The following is a 20,961-nucleotide window of genomic DNA, read 5'->3' on the forward strand; positions in this document are numbered from 1 at the left end:
AGAATTACAGAGCCAGAGAGAAAAATAGAAGTGAAGAGGTTTATAGATAGTGAATTAGTGAGAGGGCTTGAGAAAGAGATAATTAGACATAGAGCAAGAGAAAATCAGAGAATTAGGGAGAGACCGTAAAAGAGATTCAGAGATAGAAAAAGAGAAATCTGGAGAATGAGAGGAAGAGAAGGAAGGAGAAAATTAGAGAGCAACAAACAGAGAAGCAGATAATTAGCAAGGGAGGCAAAGAGAAAAATAGGAGGAGAATCAGATATAGAAATGGGAAATTTAGACGATGAGGGAGAGAAAGAGATAAACAGGGAATTAGAGAGAGACAGACAGAATTACAGAGAGCGAATGAGAGAATAAGAGAGTTATAGAGAGAAAATTAGAGAGAAAGTAAGAGAGAATCAGATAGTTAGAAGCCAACAAGATAGTATCAGAGAATTAGAAAGAAAGAAAGGAGAATCAAAGAAAGACACAGACCTAAAAATACTTCAAAAAAAAAACGTACCAAATCCCGACTCCTATTTCCGCCTCCACTTTGACCTTCGTCCAAATCCGGCACTAGAGATGAAAGTTCAGAGTAGAGCTGCCAAATCGGCCGCAAGAAAGTCCGATTATTTTAAGCTCGGGGATTCTCCCCGTGATGGAGTGAGAGCAGAGAATAGAGAGGATAGAAGAGACGGGAGAGAGACGGGATTACGGTGTCTACGGGCCGTCGTCGAGACTCGAGAAATGGAGAGAGCGAGAGTATGAAGGAGACTGGGACTCTGGGAGAGGCTGGGACTCTGAGGACGAGAGCGAGACTGGAGACTGGGAGTCTGGGACTCTGAGAACGAGAGTAAATTTTTTTTAAAAAAATCCTTAAAAAAAATTCGCACAATTTGCACAATGAGAACGGCACAGCTGTCTGTGCGAAGTTCTGTTCGTTTTCATCATTGTTCTGTTCCGAAATCCGAACAATTCGCTCCAATTTGCACCAACGGAACAGAACGACCATGTCTACCCGTCGGCGAGGTCGGACGAAAACCGGGTCGGAAATTCGTTCCAAGACCTCTGGACGGGACGGATTTCGTCCACAGACGAGAAACCCGTCCCGCCTGAAAGGTCCCGGACGAAAAATCCGTCCCATCCGCGTTCCCAGCACGAATTCCGGACGATCTTCGTCCCGTCCCGTCCATGTCCACGTCCCGGACAATCCGGAACCATCATAATGGACGTCAGATTCAGATCCAACGGTTAGAGCAGCCCACAGGAACCGCAATTAGTCGAGCTTTAAGTACGTCTATTCCACAAGTCGGTTCTACTACTACACCCTCAAAATTCTCTTCTTCCTCCTTCATCTTCGTAGCCGCGCCATAGCCGCCATAGCCGGCTGAGCTCCGGTTCTCTCCTCTCCGCCTCTGGTTCGTCCTCCTCCTCGGCTTCTCCAGAAGGCGTAGAATCCATCTCCAGATCGAATTCCAGAGGTATTTCTCCGAGTTTTCTGCTTCGGAAACCCTAGGCAATGGCGGCCCCGTCGCCATTGCCGAACCTCTACGACACGGCCTCGCAGCCGGATACAGGAGGGGACGCCTACGCCTTCCTCGAATTCAACACCCAGGGGGACGAGGAGTACGATTACTCCGGATTTCAAGAGATTTCGCAGCCAATTCGAGCTTGTTCGTCGGATCTGATCTCACCCGAGGGTCGGGTTAATGTGACATCTGCTGTTGCCGGGGCGTCTTCATCGGCGGTGGGATCTTCGTCGTCGTCTTCCTCGGCCGGTGGAAGGGCTGGGGCGGGGGATTCGATCGCGGCTGGATTGGGGGCTCTCACGTTTGAGGAGACGGGCGGCGAGGATGAAGCCGGGTACGAGCACGGGGGCGTGGGGGACTTCATTGAACATGCTTGCCGGTATTGCGGGGTTTCGAACCCCGCTTGTGTTGTCAGATGCAATATGCCCACTTGTCGAAAATGGTTTTGCAACTCCCGTGGGAATACTTCGGGGTCTCACATCGTTAATCATCTGGTATGTTCGGTTTTGAAAGATTGTTTCTTTTACGCTGCGCTTGCGCCTCCTGACCAGATTCCTGTTTCTGTGATTCAACTATGCATTGGATTTCTCGCTCTGCTCGCCAAAAATTTAGTGGGTTTTACAAGTTTACCTGATTATGCTCTTCTTGTTAAGCGTGCATATTCAAGATCTATTATTCGTCTTTGTGTTTTCTCGTTCCTATAATTCAACTGTGCATTTGATTTCTCTGTTTATGCGGCAAAAAAGTTATTGGGTCTCACGTCGTTAATCATCTGGTATGTTCGGTTTTGGAAGATTGGTTTTTTATGCGACGCTTGCGCCTCCTGACCTGATTCCTGTTTCTGTGATTCAACTATGCATTGGATTTCTCGCTCTGCTCGCCAAAAATTTAGTGGGTTTTACAAGTTTACCTGATTTTGCTCTTCTTGTTAAGCGTGCACATCTCTAGTTGGGCAGCCATTCAAGATCTACTATCCGTCTTTGTGTTTTCTCGTTCCTGTAGTTCAACTGTGCATTGGATTTCTCTCTCTACGCGGCAAAAAATTTATTGGGTGTCACATCGTTAATCATTTGGTTTGGTCGGTCTGAAAGATAGGTATTTTATGCTGCACTTGCGCCTCCTGACCTGATTCCTGTTTCTGTGATTCAACTGTTCGTTGGATTTCTCGTTCTGCTCGGCAAAAAATTAGTGGGTCTTACAAGTTTACCTGATTATGCTCTTCTTGTTTAGCGTGCACAATTCTAGTTGGGCCGCCACTCAAGATCTATGAGTTTACTCTATTACTCGTCTTTGTGTAACATTTGAATAGTTTTTTCTACCTTTTTGCCATTGGGATCTTTTGTGCCACTAATATTTTTTGTCATCCCGGCTGTTTCTGGGTTGATTTGTGCCGTCAGATGATATGTTGCGGGTATTGCTCTGGAAATCAAAATAGGCGTCCTTTGTACTATTTTATGCGTATTACTTTTTTATTTCATTTGCTTTTATGGCAATCAGAGCTAGTCAGTTGGGCTTGTGGATATCTGGATTCTTTTGTTATTACCAATGTTCAAGATGGGTAGAGCTAAGGGTAGTGATCGTTTTTATTTCCATAGAAAAGGGAAAAAAATCATTTTATTCCTAGCTTTGTGGGTGAAGACGTCCTCTCCACCGTCAAAGTTTACACTGAACAGAAAAATCGTCCTGGGAAAAACGATCTGTTGTCCCATCTTCATCTGCGCACTTATCCTTCCCATGGTGTTGTCTTTTTTCTTATATAAACTTGTGCTGAAAAATTATGATACTTCACCTATTTCAAATAGGTTTTACGTAGTATACTCATCTGCTTTAAATAACACTTGTTTGACAGGTTCGGGCTAAGCATAAGGAAGTCTGCCTGCACAAGGATAGCCCTTTGGGAGAGACCATTCTTGAATGTTACAACTGTGGCTGCCGCAATGTCTTCCTCCTTGGGTTTATTTCAGCCAAAACAGAGAGTGTTGTCGTTCTTCTGTGCCGAGAACCTTGTTTGAGTAATAATGCTTTGAAAGACATGAATTGGGATTTGAGCCAGTGGTGCCCTTTGATTGACGACAGGTGTTTCCTCCAGTGGCTCGTCAAGGTTTTGATACCCTTTACTTTCTCTTGCTGCAAATAGTACTCTCTCAGATTTTTAATTGATCCCATGAAAATTTCTCCAGATTCCAACAGAACAAGAGCAACTGAGAGCGCGCCAGATCACCGCGCAACAAATAAATAGGATGGAGGAACTTTGGAAGACAAATCCGGATGCAAGTCTGGAAGATCTCGAAAAGCCTGGTGTAGACGATGAACCTCAACCCGTAGTCTTGAAATATGAAGATGCATATCAGGTGAGTATTCAGGCTTTTATTTTGTGTCTTCTCAGAAACGCGAACCATAATGTTGGTGCAATAAGTAATGATGGAAATGTATTGGTCGTTTGTGCAGTACCAAAATGTGTTTGCACCTCTCATAAAGCTCGAAGCTGATTACGATAAAGTAAGACTCAGTTATTACCGTCTTATTTTCATTCTAGTTTAATAGACTCCACCAATCACGTGGGCCAATTACATCATATTTTCTCCCCGTAGATGATGAAAGAGTCCCAGAGCAAGGACAATCTTACAATTCGTTGGGACATTGGCCTGAACAAGAAGCGGATTGCTTATTTTGTTTTTCCAAAGGTTTGTTCATTGACGGAATTTAAAATCATCTTCTAGTGCCATGGGCCGTCTTTTTGAATCTGAGCCACGTTGTCAGGCTTGATGTTATCTCTAATTTCTCAGGAGGATAACGAATTAAGGCTTGTTCCTGGAGATGAATTGAGGCTAAGATATTCTGGTGATGCGGCTCATCCTTCATGGCAATCTGTTGGACATGTGGTAAGAGTTTTCCAAATTATCATCTTTTTATTGATCCATGTTCCTGCCCACATTTTTTATTGTGTTTAATGTCTGTACTTTGTATTTAGATTAAGTTAACCGCTCAAGAGGAGGTCGCCCTGGAGCTACGAGCAAATCAGGTAAGGCGTAATTCACCTCAATCATCAATGATCTTTCATCCTTTTTTTTTTCCTGTAATTAGCTCGAGTTTGTTTTCAGGGCGTTCCTATCGACTTGAACCATGGTTTCAGTGTAGATTTTGTGTGGAAAAGTACAAGTTTTGATAGAATGCAAGGTGCTATGAAGACATTTGCTGTTGATGAGACAAGTGTTAGCGGGTGGGTCTTGAATGTGCATATATTCTGAATCGCGTAGTGGCAGAATTTCGTTGTTTCTTCTGCTTTTAATTGATTTCACCGTCTCAGTATTTGTCTACTATTCTTCCACATTTTCAAACGATTTTCGGCCCATGAAGTGTTCCATATTTTTGTACGAGAATTTTAATATCATTCTGTGCATGCTTTTTTCAGGTACATTTACCATCATCTGTTAGGTCATGAAGTTGAATCACAGTTAGTGCGTAACACATTGCCTCGTCGGTTTGGTGCTCCAGGCCTTCCAGAGCTCAATGCATCACAGGTTTGTTCAACCTACCTTCTGTAAAATCTCATAGAACTTTTAGATGTTCACGTGGATAGTTCAAGGACCAACCATGAACTACCGCAACATTTATGAAATCAGGAAAGACGCGTTTTGATGTGAGGCACAGGAGTTTCCTATGTAGAAAATCTAATCTTTATGTAACTTTAATTAGGGTCGCGCACTAATGAGCCCCTATCAGAACCTTTGTTTTCCCAGCTTTGATTCTTAAAGGGAGGCCGCTTACTAATTTGTCATGACCCTATCTCTTCTTGTTTTCACTGGTATATAAACCATATCAGTCATCTTGATCAATTAAGGCATTTTTTTCCAAACCCTGAAGCATTTCCTCTGGCGGCTGGGAAACTCTGCCTCTGCATATCGTGGCAATTGGTGCCTTGTGCTTGGATGTTACTTACTGGTCCCTGACATTTGCCTTTGTTTCTCTTTCCGTTAATTTCGTGGGAACAGGTCTTCGCTGTCAAGAGTGTTCTTCAGAAACCTATTAACCTTATACAAGGGCCTCCTGGCACTGGAAAAACCGTCACCTCTGCAGCAATCGTTTATCACATGGCAAAGCAAGGCCAAGGCCAGGTTGCAGTATTCTTCTTGGTATTAATTTGGTCTTTATTCGAATCATTAACTTATTTTGCTTGTGTTTTATTTCTAGGTGCTTGTTTGTGCTCCTAGCAATGTAGCTGTCGATCAACTATCAGAGAAAATTAGTGCTACTGGTTTAAAGGTGATGTTATTGTATTCTTCTTCTTTGAGCTTTCCTAAAAAAATCTTTCTTCGATATTCAATAATTCTGGTTAATTATGGGCCCTCCTGGAGATAGATAGTTGTACAGAAATGTATGTGTACCTAAATCGTTAGTAAAGGTGCATATTGAGTGTGATAGATGCCTCGTCTAGATCTAACGAGAATCAAGAATAGAAGAGAGAAGCAGAACTAGATGAGAAGGTAAAATGCCCTTCGCCTCAAAATTTTCCTAATATGGAAACCCTTGCCTTCACGATAGTTGCCTACAGCGAACTTGTGCCCAGAAGGAACTCATTGATCATTGGAGTAATGTGTGAAACCTCTTTACAAGAGGTATTTAAAACCTTACGATTATTCAAGAATTTTTTTTTCCGGCTAAAGCTTTCGTTGACTGGGTCTTGTTTTTTGAAAACAGACTGGGTCTTCGATTGATATGGACTCTGTTAGATTTTTACACTCTTCTCACTCTAGTCACGACTTCCTCACTTTCTCATGATCAGCAGGTTTTTAGTGAGCCTATGTATAAATCTGACACATAGGAGGGAGCCTATGCTTCTTCCAAAGCATACGACTATTCAAGAATTGATTTATCTCTATGATACGCCTCAATATATTGACTTTTCAGTGAGCTTGTTGAGTTAATTGAACATTTTGTTGGCATTTTCATCGTGCTCTCATAAATAAATAATAAGGAATGTTGGTATCTCACATTCCTACATTTCTGAGTTAGGTATGGTTACAGATTCTGTAATATCATGAATTAAAATATGGATGCCGTCTGAATTACAGATTCTGACGTTTCCTTAGTAGATATTTTTTTGGTCCTCTTGATACCAACATTCATAGTAAAGCTTAGAATGATCTGATGATGACCAGTATTTATCCAGGTTGTTAGACTTTGTGCGAAGTCAAGAGAAGCAGTTAGTTCGCCTGTTGAACATTTAACTCTGCACTATCAGGTCTACTCTCTTTTTTCCCTTTCTCTCCATATTGATTACCAAAGTTAATTGTGGTGCTGTGTGAATTAAATGTCAGGTTCGTCATCTTGACACTTCAGAAAAAAGTGAACTTCATAAACTTCAACTTTTGAAAGATGAACAAGGTAATCTTTGCTGATTCCCGATAACCTGCCTTGAACATCACTTGCTTTTTCTTTCTGAATCATGCTTCGAACATGTGCTTGTTGATGTCTACGATATTTTTATTTAATACATTTGCATTTGAGATTCCCATGCTAATGACACTTTTGCTGTCATTTGTTTAAGTCAGATAAACGTCAGAAACAAAGTTTTCTAGATTCATCTTGAATAAAGCTGCATCAATCAGTTTGAAAACAAAGAAAAATTGGAGATAAAATCCACTTTGCGTCTCTAGATATCGGACAGGGTAACGGAGTGTAGTTTGAAACATGGATGAAGGACAATACCTAACTGATTCTTTAATATGAAAGCATTATAATTGGTTTGATAAGGAAATCTGGCTCTGTTTCAAATACTTTATCCAAATTCAAGTTTGATTTTAGTTCCTTAATTTGGAGTCCTGAAGTTCTGTTTTGACATAAAGCTAATTGTAATCTACAATGGATCATTCCAGGGGAGTTATCCATCAGCGATGAGAAAAAGTACAAGTCCCTCAAACGTGCTACTGAAAGAGAAATATTACAAAGTGCTGATGTTATCTGTTGCACTTGTGTTGGTGCTGGTGATCCTCGTCTATCTAACTTCCGTTTCCGCCAGGTTAGTTTCTGATGTATTTTCACCATTTTTGTTTGAATTCCTCTTCAGAATTTGTCTGACAAGAGTTCTTTTGGTGCAGGTTTTAATTGATGAATCTACTCAATCAACAGAGCCAGAGTGTCTGATTCCCCTTGTCCTTGGAGTCAAACAGGTAAACTGTGAGTTTGTTCCTGCGCTACTTAGTATTTACTTTAGTTTACATAATACACTTTGGACTTTTTATCAGGTTGTCCTTGTTGGGGATCACTGCCAACTTGGGCCCGTAATAATGTGCAAGAAAGCTGCTCGAGCTGGCTTGGCTCAGTCGCTCTTTGAGCGTCTGGTCCTTCTGGGCTTGAAACCAATCAGGCTACAGGTTGCTCTTCCGAGCTATTTTTTTATGGCTTAATACTGTTGTGCATCTTCGAGTTTATCTATCTTTTATTATTGATTTTTTGTAAGCTCATGACTGCAGGTTCAGTATCGCATGCATCCTTCTCTGTCAGAGTTCCCTTCCAACAGCTTCTATGAGGGTACCCTTCAGAATGGCGTCACAATAAATGAGCGTCAGTCAACTGGCATCGATTTCCCTTGGCCAGTGCCAAATCGTCCAATGTTTTTCTATGTTCAGGTATCTACTTGTATTCTCAGGCTTGTGGGATATGATTTGAAATTCTTCATTTTTTGCTCCCATTCAATGCTTTGGACTTATGTATAGATGGGGCAAGAGGAAATTAGTGCCAGTGGAACGTCCTATCTGAATCGAACTGAGGCTGCGAATGTGGAGAAAATTGTGACTACGTTCCTAAAAAGTGGAGTCGTTCCCAGTCAGGTAATTTTATCTTTTAGATATGTCTTGTTTTCGAGTTTGATCTGATTAGTCTTGCTACTTCATATTCATGATCATGTATATTCTAAATATTTAGATTGGAGTTGTTACACCTTATGAAGGACAAAGGGCTTATATCGTCAACTACATGTCAAGAAATGGTGCTCTCAGACAACAACTCTACAAAGAGATCGAGGTTATTGCCTGTCTAAAATTATGGTTTCCCCATAGGCGTATGGATTACAGCTCCTTTCAAATTTTTTTATATTATTGGCAGGTCGCAAGTGTTGACTCATTTCAGGGAAGGGAAAAAGATTACATTATTTTATCTTGTGTTAGAAGCAACGAGCACCAGGTGAGTTATTTCTTCTAATTTCAATGATGATTTTGGTGATTCCGGCCAAAAATTGAGTATTGTTATGCCATCACTTTTCATCATTAATAGATTCACAAGATCCTTTTTCGTCATTTGCTTAGTATTGATTTGTTTAGCATCTTATTATGTGATACGGGCAACATATCTAGGAAAGATCCAAGGCATAGGATATATGATTTCCAATAGAATTCCGTAGGTCCAAAATTGGTAGATGACCCAACAATTCATCGGAACACAATGATCCACAATTTGGTTTCTGCGGTGGTGAGAGAAGTGGGAAGGGGCTGACTTCAGTGGGTTTCTCGAGAAGGGACTGTTAAGTCCTGGTGGGATGGTCTTAACAGTCCCTTCAAAAAAAAAAAAGTCCTGGTGGGATGGTCAGCGATTGATTGGGTGATTGTCTCTTTTATTGTTAAAAAAAATTTACATGACAACCCTTTTTGTTTTGAGGATGTGGCCTAGTGGCACCGCATTTGGCGGCAACGGCAAATATGAGGATGGCAAAGGACATCAACAAACATCAACATCCAGTTTTCTTACTTACTTTCAAAAGAGGTTTCCCTACTTATTATGTAGGGTTACTATGTGGGTCACTTACTAAGTGGTCAGTGGTCCTTACTGGGTTTTCAAAGAAGACCTTACATGAGAATCTCACAAGGGTATATAAGCAAATAGATGGAATACAGGGTATGGGATTAAAAAACATGTTCATCGACTGACAGTACTGGTGGAAGTGGCGGCAGCCCAGGTAACAACAATGGTGACTATGGTGGACGTGTCTGTTGCATCTGCAAGCACATTGACCATGTCGTTCACGACAATTACAGTAATGGCGGATGATGGAGTTGATAAAGTGGCCGATGTTTCTGCTTCTGCTGTCTCCTCAGTAGTAGTGAATATTGCTGGGGCAGCCCTAGAGTGACGCCAAAGTTCCCTGGGTGATATGGGAGAGGATGATTCAATTAGCTATGATACCATAGATAGATGGCTCACGGAGATTATTGATAATTAACAAAAGAAAAGAGAAAAAACAATATGAGAAGCAAGAACAGCGTAAGCTTCAAGAATTTATGATTTTAAAAATTCTTGGTCTAACAATGGCGGACACAACTCAGTCTTGCCTAGAAGAACCTCGATTGATCATTCATCAAATGTCTCTTAAATTTCTTTCCAAAGGGCATCTGTAAACTCACACTACAGAATCTGTTATTTTACCTCCTAAGGCTTGGTCGTTTTCTGAGCCTTCTATTGACTGAGACTCCATCATTGAACATCTTTAAATTTAGTTCTCTCAGCTGGTAAGTAGTTTTTTGTCAACATTTCAACCTGTTTTCTTGCGAGCATGCATGTCTAATAGTTGACCTGTTTTCCTGCCACTTTTTGAATTGAATTAGTTTTACACGATGTCTTTTCTTTCAGGGCATTGGATTCCTTAATGACCCACGGAGGCTCAATGTTGCACTCACACGGGCTCGTTATGGTATTGTAATATTGGGGAATCCAAAAGTGCTTAGTAAACAGCCTCTGTGGAACAGTTTACTCACACACTACAAGGTACATTGAATTTGGAGCCATGTTTTCTGAACCTTGAATTTGAAACTCACAATTTCTTTTTGAAATATTGATATGAACCATTTGAAATGCTTAATCATAGACTCTTATAGAAACATCCATTTCTTTGCCAAAGTTGTGTCTGTATTTCTAAATTTACCTCTGTTTCCTGCTTTTCTAATGTGCAATTGTGGAGGCTTTTGGATACTGTGTAGTATGTCACGTAACCAGGCCAAATTCTTTTCGTAGGAACAAGAGTGTCTGGTGGAAGGACCTCTAAACAACCTAAAGCAGAGTATGGTGCAATTCCAGAAACCAAAAAAGGTAAAAACTTGTCCTGAATGTCCTTTTAATAAAAAATATTTTTCTGAGATCTGTTTTTGGCAATACAGATTTTCAACGACCGCAGATTTCACTTTGGGGCGTCCGAAGCATTTGGATTGGGCAGTTCAGCAAGCCCAACTGTTGACAAGAGAGTTGGACGCGGCAAAGGTATGATCTCTCTCTCAACTAGCCCAACTGAAGCATTTGAACTATTCCTTATACCCCCATTTTGTCATTGTTACCTATTAGGGGCCTTGTGATTTTTTCCCCATTTATATGTTTTCCCTAAAAGTAGAGCAGCACTCCCTTTAGGAGGCCAGAGGATGTCTGATGGAGAAGTTATAGTTTGGCTTAGTCCTTGCTAGGCTCTACCTCCTGGGTTCTGGTCCCCTCACCTCTAGTATCCCTTCCAATCCCATCCTTCCCGGATACCAGCTCCAAGGTCTGGATCAAGGTTATCTGAGACCATAATACCCCAGTGTACTCCAATGTTGAAATGTGGTTTTACTCTTCCTTTCAATTTCACATAACCTTGCATTTCAAATCCAGGTCAAATGCAGTTCGGGCAACCCAACGGCATGCCAAAGCCCAGTGTACACCCAGGGGGTTTTCCAATGCCGAGGATTCCTCTTCCTCCGTTCCCCGCGGGCCCTCACTCTCAGCCATATGCCATACCCTCCAGAGGGGCAATCCATGGGCCTGTGGGAACTGTTCCTCAGGTGGCCTCCTCGTCAGGGGCCAGGGTATTTGGAACCGGACGAGGGAGCTCTGGGGTTCATATTGGGGGGTCGCCTGTGTCTCATCCTCCGGATGTTTCTCAGCTCTCAGGCTTGGGGAATCTTGGGTCTGCCTTTGGTTTTCCCATGGACAACCCAAACACCCAGCCTTCTGTTGGTGGCCTAATGACACAGGTACAGATTGTTTGGTTTCTTTCTCTATTCCAAAACTGATTTTCTCTCTATTTGTATCTTTCTTCGTTCTCTTGTTCTAGGTAGTTTTTATTCATTTATTTATTTCTCATGTTTTACATTTAGGTGCTTGTTATTGTAGCCTAATTTTTTTTCCAGCGCCTCCAGTGCCCTGTTCTTAGGGTTCCACAGAAGAACAAAAGAAACCCTTGAAGAGCATCACAAAATAGCTGCGTAAGTATCAGCTGGTATATAAGTAAACCACTAACTAAAGTGGCACATTTAACTTATGTAAGCTCTGGGGCTTGTGTCTTCAGCTCCTCACTGACAAGCTTCTTCTATGCGAGGAACCCGAGGGAGAACTCACGTATTGAACACCATCTTTTCCACTGACTCTTTCTGGTCTAAATACTGGATTCTTGTTTACACGTATTGGGCCATTAGCCCATGAAGGGAAATAACGAAATAGGGAGAAAACATAAAAATCGTAGGATGAACAAAATAGGAAAGAATATATCTCGGTTCCACAGGAGAACAAAAGAAGCCCTTGAAGAGAATCACAGAAATAGCTGCTTAAGTATCAGCCGACAAATAAGTAAGCAGCTAACTTAAGTGGCCCATTTAACTCACATTACTTGTTTCCCAAAGGGGAATTAGTAGTTTAAGGATTCATGGATACAATTTCCCAAAGGGGAATTGTTTCCCAAAGCCCTTGAAGATACCCTTTTTCGGGTGACCGCCTTTTTTGTTATTAAAAAAAAAACCCAACTATCCCCTACGTTCCCTGAGATTGTCTCACTGGGTCTTCAGCTGGCTCACTTGTGTGTTGATCCCTTCCACTCTCCAGATTGACTCTTCCATCCCCGTCCCACTTCCTCTATACTTGACAATATTTGGAAATGATTCCTTGATAGAACCCTAGGATTTGCCAGGGAAACGAGGAGGATGAAATGACTACCCAGGCTTGTTGAGCCATCTGACGCCTAAATCTCCCTCTAAAGGTAAAAACTTTTGGGTGTCTCTTGCATCACAAGAGACTGGTGACCCATGTCTTCTGTAAAACGATGTATCTAGATACATCTTTGCCTTGTACTCGGTGCACAAGAGGCGTCAAAGACTGCTCTCTCTTGCTCTTTCACTCTTTCAAGAATCAATAGAGTTTTTTCTTTTCTCTCTCGCTCATCCATGGTTTGACCAGAGAGAGAGAGTAGAGGAGACCAGGTGTTGCTTTGGAGGAGACAAGTCGGACATCATTTCCATTGATATCTTGATACAGGCCTTGATCTAGGGAGCAGGGGAAGAGGAGAGAGGCCAAGCAGAGGAGGCAGGGATCAGCAGTAGACGAACTGCCGTGAGATGCGGTGAAGTGGAGACCAAGATATCAAGGATAGGCGAGACGAGTAACCACCACTTCAACTTAATTCTCTTTGGCTTCTCTCTCAAGTGAGGGCTGCCCTTTTTTCAAGAGAATATATATTAAGGGGGAAATGATCAAAATGCCCTTGGTGGTGGCTGAAAGGACAAAACCGCTGATACAATGAGATTGCGTTACATCTCCTAGTAGATACCCCCCTTCATAAATGAGGACAAATGAGAAAAGAAAGAAAGGAACCGATAACTGAAAGCCCTTATGATCAACAGATACCTTTTTGTCCCTCTTCTCTTTTAGTATATTCCCATATTTGGTTGCTGTATATCTTCTTTGACTTGTTCATCGGACACTTGTCCTTTCTTGTATTTGGTAGATGCCTGTCCAGGGTCTTGGGCAGACTTTCCGCGATGGTTTCTCCATCGGAGGGATGTCTCAGGTACTCGTTCAATCAATGCTGTTAGTTTTTTTTTACAAAAAAATGTTGTTGGTATTCTAAGTTTAGCGACCTTATTTATCACTTACTGGATTTTTTTAGGGATGTCCGGATTTCCTGGGAGATGACTTCAAGAGCCAGGGATCACACATAGCCTACAACGTAAAAGATTTCTCTGCCCAGGTTGATCTTGCCATCCTCTTAATCTAACTCTTTCGCTCTGTATCCGGCTATCTTACTTCGATGTTTGCTTCTGTCAGGCATCTCAAAGTGGATATGGGGTCGATTTTTCTGTGACCCAAGGAACACAACCGGGCTTCATGGGAGGCTTTCTGAACCATAACTCCCAACCAGGGTACTCCCTGGTGGGGGCAGGAAACGATTTCATCTCACAGGTAAATCACGCTAAGCCTTTTACCTGAAAAGAAAATATTTCATCTGCAGGGTTGGGAGACGATAAAAAACTCGATATCTTCATCCTCATTCGCCAGATGAACGGATGATGATGTCGATGATAACTCTACTACTTGTCCAATCACCCTCGCCATCATCTTCCGGAAAGTTGACGAGTGATGATGGCGATGACAAATGATGACGACAAAATTTTCAACGTCATTGTCCACTCTTCATCGTTCTCATGTATGTCAAACCTTAATCTGAAAAAACTTCGCCGTCTTCTGCAAATAATGACGTGTCAGCATGATGATGACGATTCATGATTTTCATGATCATCATCATCTGCCCGAATGTGAGAATGGATGATATGATGATGCCTATGGCAAATTTGTCATTGTCATTGTCCACTCGTTATCATTGTTTCCATGTATGTCAATTCCTCATCTGTTTAAAAAGACTTTTTTTTTTAAACACATCTGTTTAAAATGATGATCATTCATCATCATCATCATCATCATCATCATCACTGCCATCTGCTTGTAAATGAGGACGATGAATAACAATGGCTATGGCCTGTCATCAATTTCATCGTCTTCTCATCATCATCATTGCTTACGCCAAACCCTTTTCATCTGGAAAGAGATTATATGTCAGTCTTGGTTCCACCCACATCGTTGGATTTTCTCTCCCTGTGGCAGGATTACCACGGCAGAGCTCAGGGATTGTTTACCCAGGCTGGATTCAGCGATCCTTCTCAGGATGACTCCTCTCAGTCTCATTTTGGCATGGCTAGGCAGCCTCTTCTTCAATCTCAGGTGCGTGTGCCGTTATATTTAAGCTGCCCAGAACAGTGTGTGGTTTCACGAATAAAACACGTATTCAAGTGGATGAAAGCTTAATAGAGATGATATTTAGAAAAAAAAATTTACATGGAAACTATGTTTTGCAGGGCCTGATGAACCATCCTCTGTATTCCCAGCCTTTCACTCAGTATACTTCTCCCCAGCCAAAAGGGGAAGGACCCAACTCTCAGAAGCTGAACTACACAAGCTAGGGAGCAGCGAGAGCCGGCTGCATCCATAAAGAACCAACAACCAAACAAAGACGAAGAATAGGAAATGAAGAGGATGGGGTTGCAAGAGAGAGAAAGGAGTTCCTTTGGGATCCTTTCCTTAGCTTCCCCCAAGAGGAGGGAGCGATTGCCACTCTTAGTGGCAGTGTTAGTGGCAGTGCGAGCGGGATGGGTCTTCTTGAAAGAGCGGCGGAAACGTCTACCGAAAATCAAGCCGTGTCAACTCGGTCAAAAACTTGCCCGGGCTAGCGCAAAGGCCTCTGTTGATATGTGTTATTTGACGGTTAGCGGGTACTTGATGATGGTGATGGCCAAGCTAGGGGCGACTAGTACTCTCTCCGTGGAGCCGTCTTCTGTACTGCTTGCTGCTGATCCATTTGGGCTGCTGTAGCCTCCAGTGCCATCTCTCTATCTTCTTTTCCTCTCTCTCTCTCTTGAATCTTTGCATTTGCTGGCTCTTTTCTGACTCGAATAATGACTTGTGAACTTTGTTGTACCCCGTTTCTTGGGCTTCACTATCTTCCTTTTTGGGGTTTGAAGTTGAATGCCTTTGTCTATCAGGAAAAAATAGGTTGAAGAGGATGCTGATGGCTCAACTTGATTTTGCGACAATCAGTTAAATGCGTAACACTGGACATTTTCCGGGTTCGAACTTGAAAGGCCATCTGATTGATTAAAGTAAACTCCTTTTATTTGTACCTATTGCATCATATATTTATTAACTTGATTAAAAGTCTCCTAGTGGGTGGAGAGATTAAGTTGAAGCGGATCAAAAGCTACGTCATGGATTGCAAGATGAAGTATGGTAAAACTCTACTGGGAGTGAGGATAAGATGAAACTCCAAATTGTTAAAGATGATGTCAGCTAACATCATCAAGATTCGTCCTTTCTCACTTGGTACATTAAGACGAAAAAATTTTACTTTTAAAAAAGCCTGTCACTGTAAAGGCAAAAATAAGAAAACAAAGCAAAGGATGTTTACTGTCCTTCCTCTGTTGCCCCCACTGCCCTTTAATTGGTTACTGGCCTTCCACTGTCGCCTCTGGCTGCCCCTTGCTATCTCTCACTGCCACTGCCCAACCTCATGCTGCCTTATTGGATAGAGAATTATGGAGAATAATACGATGCCATTTAAAATATGATTATCAAATTACTTGATTTTATGAACCACTAATTAAAAATTTATTTTTATAGATATTTTTGTTTTTGCATCCTCCCTCCCCTATATAAAGGGTTGACAGGCCCAAGGAAGCCTTGGAGTTTGATTGAAATTTGAAAGTTCCCCCACCCCTAACGTCGTCGCTGCTGCTTCTTCTTAGAAAAAATTCAAGAAAGTCGTTCCACCTCAACCGCCGGCCTGCAAGGAGTGAGTCCTCGGCGCTTACCCCTTGCACGCCTGCACTGTGCTGCCTACTTGCAGCCATTGATCACCTTGCCACTCCAAGAAACCGGTTCTTGAGTGGACGACCCTCCAAGAACACATTCTTGGAGCAGTTCTTGAAGATTTCGTGGGCAGTTCTAGGAGCGTTTTTGGTCTGTCCCAACGCACCTGCCGCGTTCGAGTGCCCATCCGCACCAGACGCCAGCAATGGTCCATATCTGCCACGCATGCGCTCCAGTTGCGCCAGAGCATCAACGCGCACCCCAGCACCTGCGCTCGCCTATGCGCCAGCCACCGACGCCGCGCTCTCGGAGCTTGCGCCCTGCGCCTACACACCCCACACTAGCGTGTCCGCGCGCCGTTGCCCCTTTGCTCTTCCCACTAATAACATGCATGTTTAACGCTTTAATATGATCATATTTACATATATACTTGCATATGATCACTCATATTTGAAAATCTATTTAGAATGAATTTCTGAATTTTTGGCATTTTTTGGGATTTTTTGAACAATAAATTCTAAAAGAATATAATTTTTGAGACAGAATATGATTTTCTTGATTTTTTTGACATTAAATCTGGAAAGAAATGATTTTTAAAGTCAAAAAATATATATTTAGACGTATTTTTAGGGCTTTAATTTTATTTAATATGAATTTTTAAAATATTTTAGACCTTTTTTTATCTTGCACTGCCACGTGTCTTCGTTCGATTTGTGGAACGACGACGAATGATAGTGATCCCTGATAATTGGCGACATCCAATCGTTCATCTTGGCAATCATCTCTTTGCGATTCGCGAAGCAATTATTGCATTTATTTCTGACAACTCGAATCTTCAATTTTCTGGCACAGGGCGATGTAGACAAATAAAAAAAAGAAGGCATTTTTTTGTAAAAAATGCGCGCGTGGGCTGAGGGACAAAAAGATAAAAAAATGCTTTTAACTTTGTTTTTTTATTCATTTTCTTTGTATAGCGAGGGTCGATGTGGCCGCACCACGTGAGGCCACGTCTACGCGTGACCCGCACAAATTGATGTGGCGCTCGTGTGGCCGTCACTGAGTGGATTAAAGAAAAACAAAAGAAAAATTTTGCTTTGACGTGGCGCACGTTGACGCACCGCCACATAAGTTGCGAGAGGAATCTTTATTTCTTTTATTTTATCTTTTCTTCCCTTTTTGTCTTTTATCTTCTTTTCCAGTACGTCGTGTGGAATAAGAAGAGCGCTCGCATGAAATACGAAGAGCACAGAATATAGAGCACTTTGACTTCTCAACGGGGACATAAAACGAAAATGCTGATGAGGAGAGAAGTAAACGAGGGCTAGGATTGGCTAAACTTCAAACGACCATAACTTTTGATACAACTTCAATTGAGCTGAAATTTTTAGCGTTGCTTTATCTTCCTTCCTATTTCCATTCATACTCTTTGATCTATAAATAGAGACTTGGATCATTGTGAAATTCATCTTGAACTTGCTTCCTACTTGTGTGGACTGATTGAAAGATAGTGAGTTTTAAGGTCCATCAAGTGTGTTCTTGGTGTCCTGGGTGTGTGGAAATAAGCATTGGAGAAGAGGGAGAGCTTACCGGCACTCGTAAATCGTCGTGATCCTGGCGGAACGTAAGGATTTAAGGTAAGTGTCTTCACCTTACATTGTTTCTTTTATCGACATCATAGTTAACATAATTAGGGTTTATCATAATCTTTCATTTGCATTTTACTTCCTTATGTCCTTGTACCTCGTCTCTATCCTCTCCATCGGGCCATTCTTCATTCCACCACTACCATTGTCCATGATGATATTACGATGTTAAAGATTAGAGACAATGTTTGGGGTTGGATTTTGTAAAATAAACCTCCATGTGAAATAAAGGCTTTCATTCTCTCTGAATCTCTCTATGCCTCACTTTCTATCTATTATTATCTCTAATATCATCTTCCTCTCAAATTTATTACTCCTTTATTTTGGTAAGAGAATGACGGGTTTAGTCTCACTGCCGGTTTTCAGAAAAACTGGAGTTATACCTAAACTTCAGTACATGCTCAATTCATTAAAAAAATTTCAGCTTGATCAAATATCAGTTCCGGCCCCTTTGGATATTAGTTTGATTTTGGGCTTGATTTGCGGCTCGTACCCATATCGACCATGCATCACTAATCTCTCTCTCCCTTTCTCTCTCTCTCTATCTTGCTCCCTCTCTCTCTCTCTCTTTCGCTCTCTCTCTATCTTGCTCCCTCTCTCTCTCTTTCGCTCTCTCTCTGTCTTGCTCCCTCTCTCACGCTCTTTCACTCTCTCTTGATCTTGCTTCCTCTCTCTTAATAAAGTAGGAGTTTTACTCTGTCAATGCCAGCGACCTCCTGTTAGGAAATTAAATAAGATTAGTTAGTAAAATGAAAGAATATCATATGCTCGTTAGAGACTTAGAGAATAGGATTAAATATAGGTTCAAAGATAGATTAGGATTAAACATAGACGGCTAGGATCAAACCATAGATAGTTGTTGATGGCGAGGACGCCAACACTTCAACATCGAACGCGTCACCACGGTCAACCGGAGTCAACACGCCTGCTATGGACCACGGTCAACCGGAGTCAACCGAAGTCAACACGCCGCAACCGTCGACAAGCACGTCTCCACCCACGCACGTCCCTACGCGCGTCATGACACGATGCCAGAGGCAGATCCACAACTGCCCTTTGGCGTGACGCGGCGCACGTCTTTATTTTCTCGTCATTTTCTCTTTCCTCCGAGGCCTATATATATAGGCCATTATTTTCAAGAAACATTAGGCAGTCATTATTTCAAGAACTGAGTTTTGTTAACTCTTCTTGGAGGACTGCCCAGCCTCCCCTGTCCCTCTTAACCCTTCGTCGCCGCCGCCGCCGCCGCCTCGCGACGTTGGCCTCCCATCTCCTCTCTATTCTCTCTCTTTCTCTCTCTCTCTTTTTTTCTCCCTCTCACCCTCTCTCTCTCGCCCAAGGCTGCCCAGGTAGCCCGCCAAGGGGCCACCCAGGCTGCCCACGTGCCGCCCGGGGCCGCATTCTGGCTGCCCCTGTCCGGACGCCGTTGGTGCTTCAAGCCGCGCGCGCCGGCGCTCCGCGCACCCTTCGCGCGCTTCGCGCGCGCGGGTGTTCGCCCACGCTTGACGTTGCGCCCACGACAACCGCACTCAACCAGGGCCGTTCAACGCCCAGAACGTCCAGCCTCGTCCTCGTCCAGTGGGCCGCTCAACGCCCGGATTCGCCCAGCTTCGTGACGATCAGAATTTCCCGCAACCTCTTCACACACTACGGTGCCGAGGTACGCCTGAACTCTTTGGTGTCGAAGTGTTCCTCGTTCAGTATTTTCCTGAGAAGTTTCCACCGCCGTCAGATTTAGATTTGGTTTGAGATTCTATCTCTTCTCTCCTCTTCTCGAGTATTCCCTTGCGACGTGAATTCGGGTATTGATTTCGGTGCTTAGGCATCGTCGCGATGGGGGAAGACAGTACTCCCGCCCTCGAAAAGGGTCGGAGCTGCACCACCAGATTTTCATCGGTTTTTAAATCCGAATTCGATCGTGAATTTCTGTGGACTATTTTATCCCTACCTATAATCCGCCTATTACCCATACCTGTCGTCAACCCATCCACCCCTCAGTCACCTTTTCCTTAGTTGTCCTACGTCAGTTGTAATGGCTGAGATTAAGTCGTAGGATATCCGTTGTCACATGTGGGTCTACCGCACCGATCGACGGCTGTGATCGGTGCACCCAACTTATTATAACGGTTAGCTTTAAACATAGGATATCCGTTATAACAAACGGGTCCACCACATCGATCGATGGCTGTGATCGGTGCACCCAACTTGTTATAACGGTTGGGATTAAACTATATTTTATAGCCGTTGTAACACTGTTATAACGTATATATATAACATACACTTCTTTAAAACTATCTATATGTAATATAAATACAACCAATGTAGTGTCGGAAAAGCTTGCGAATAAACAACAATGTTCATCTTCTTCTTGTGCCTTCTTCTTTCTTCTCTCCTCACTTTTCTCTTCGTTCTCCATCTTCGTTCGAGGCACCATGAATTTCAACGTCTCTCTCTTTTGCTCTCTCTCTATCTTGCTCCCACTCTCTCTCTCTTTAGCTCTCTCTCTCTCTCTTTCGCTCTCTTTTTATCTTGCTCTCTCTCTCTCTCTCTATCTTGCTCTCTCTCTCTCTCCCTCTCTTTATATTGCTCCCTCTGTCTCTTTCACTCTCTCTCTATCTTGCTCCCACTCTCTCTCTCTTTAGCTCTCTCTCTCTCTCTTTCGCTCTCTTTTTATCTTGCTCTCTCTCTCTCTCTCTATCTTGCTCTCTCTCTCTCTCCCTCTCTTTATATTGCTCCTTCTGTCTCTTTCACTCTCTCTCTATCTTGCTCCTGTAAGAACTTGTACTTTGCTTGAGAGAAAAGAGAGGAACGAGAGAAAGAAGAAAAGAATAAGGGAGAGAAGGAGAGGAGACACAGGCTTAAGCCTAGTAATTAAGATCTCTTCTTCTCCATAAAAACACAGACTACATTGGTTCTTATTACATACTGATCGATGTTACTTAAACTAGTAAGCGTTTAAAACTGCAAGCCGTTATATGCATATAACGGGTACGAATCAAACGGTTCAGATCGTTCGATCCTCTTTTTAATCATAGCCGTTGTAACAAGTATAACGGCTATATCCTGATTTAATCGTGACCCTTCGATCCTATCTATATTTGATCTATCTATATTTAATCCTAGTGTATGTTTAAACGTATATTTTCCTATTTCTATTCCCTAAC

The 20,961-nt window shown here is 42.5% G+C and overlaps 1 protein-coding gene across 1 annotated transcript; it reads left to right on the plus strand.

Annotated features, from left to right (window-relative positions):
* The first annotated feature begins 1,296 nt into the window (after positions 1-1,296).
* LBA1 (RNA helicase) lies at positions 1,297-15,315 on the plus strand. The gene is made up of 29 exons (XM_078590292.1): positions 1,297-2,005; positions 3,361-3,612; positions 3,692-3,862; positions 3,960-4,010; positions 4,103-4,195; positions 4,298-4,393; positions 4,483-4,533; positions 4,613-4,731; positions 4,924-5,032; positions 5,504-5,626; positions 5,703-5,774; positions 6,682-6,753; positions 6,830-6,896; positions 7,388-7,530; positions 7,610-7,681; positions 7,757-7,885; positions 7,985-8,140; positions 8,228-8,341; positions 8,436-8,534; positions 8,616-8,693; positions 10,134-10,268; positions 10,515-10,589; positions 10,658-10,757; positions 11,139-11,500; positions 13,243-13,305; positions 13,405-13,485; positions 13,563-13,697; positions 14,397-14,513; positions 14,648-15,315. Exons 1-29 carry the CDS (start codon positions 1,502-1,504, stop codon positions 14,750-14,752), a joined length of 3,744 nt encoding a protein of 1,247 aa, XP_078446418.1. The 5' UTR covers positions 1,297-1,501; the 3' UTR covers positions 14,753-15,315.
* The last annotated feature ends 5,646 nt before the right edge of the window (positions 15,316-20,961 follow it).

The sequence above is a fragment of the Wolffia australiana genome, chromosome 18 (assembly GCF_029677425.1).
Source record: "Wolffia australiana isolate 7733 chromosome 18, ASM2967742v1".
NCBI lineage: Eukaryota > Viridiplantae > Streptophyta > Magnoliopsida > Alismatales > Araceae > Wolffia > Wolffia australiana.

Excerpts from the sequence above, each read along its gene's own strand:
- LBA1 (XM_078590292.1), top strand. The coding sequence starts at position 1,502 with ATGGCGGCCCCGTCGCCATTGCCGAACCTCTACGACACGGCCTCGCAG. Across the intron at positions 3,613-3,691 it reads TCCTCCAGTGGCTCGTCAAG|ATTCCAACAGAACAAGAGCA; the intron begins GTTTTGATACCC and ends AAATTTCTCCAG. Across the intron at positions 13,486-13,562 it reads TAAAAGATTTCTCTGCCCAG|GCATCTCAAAGTGGATATGG; the intron begins GTTGATCTTGCC and ends TGCTTCTGTCAG.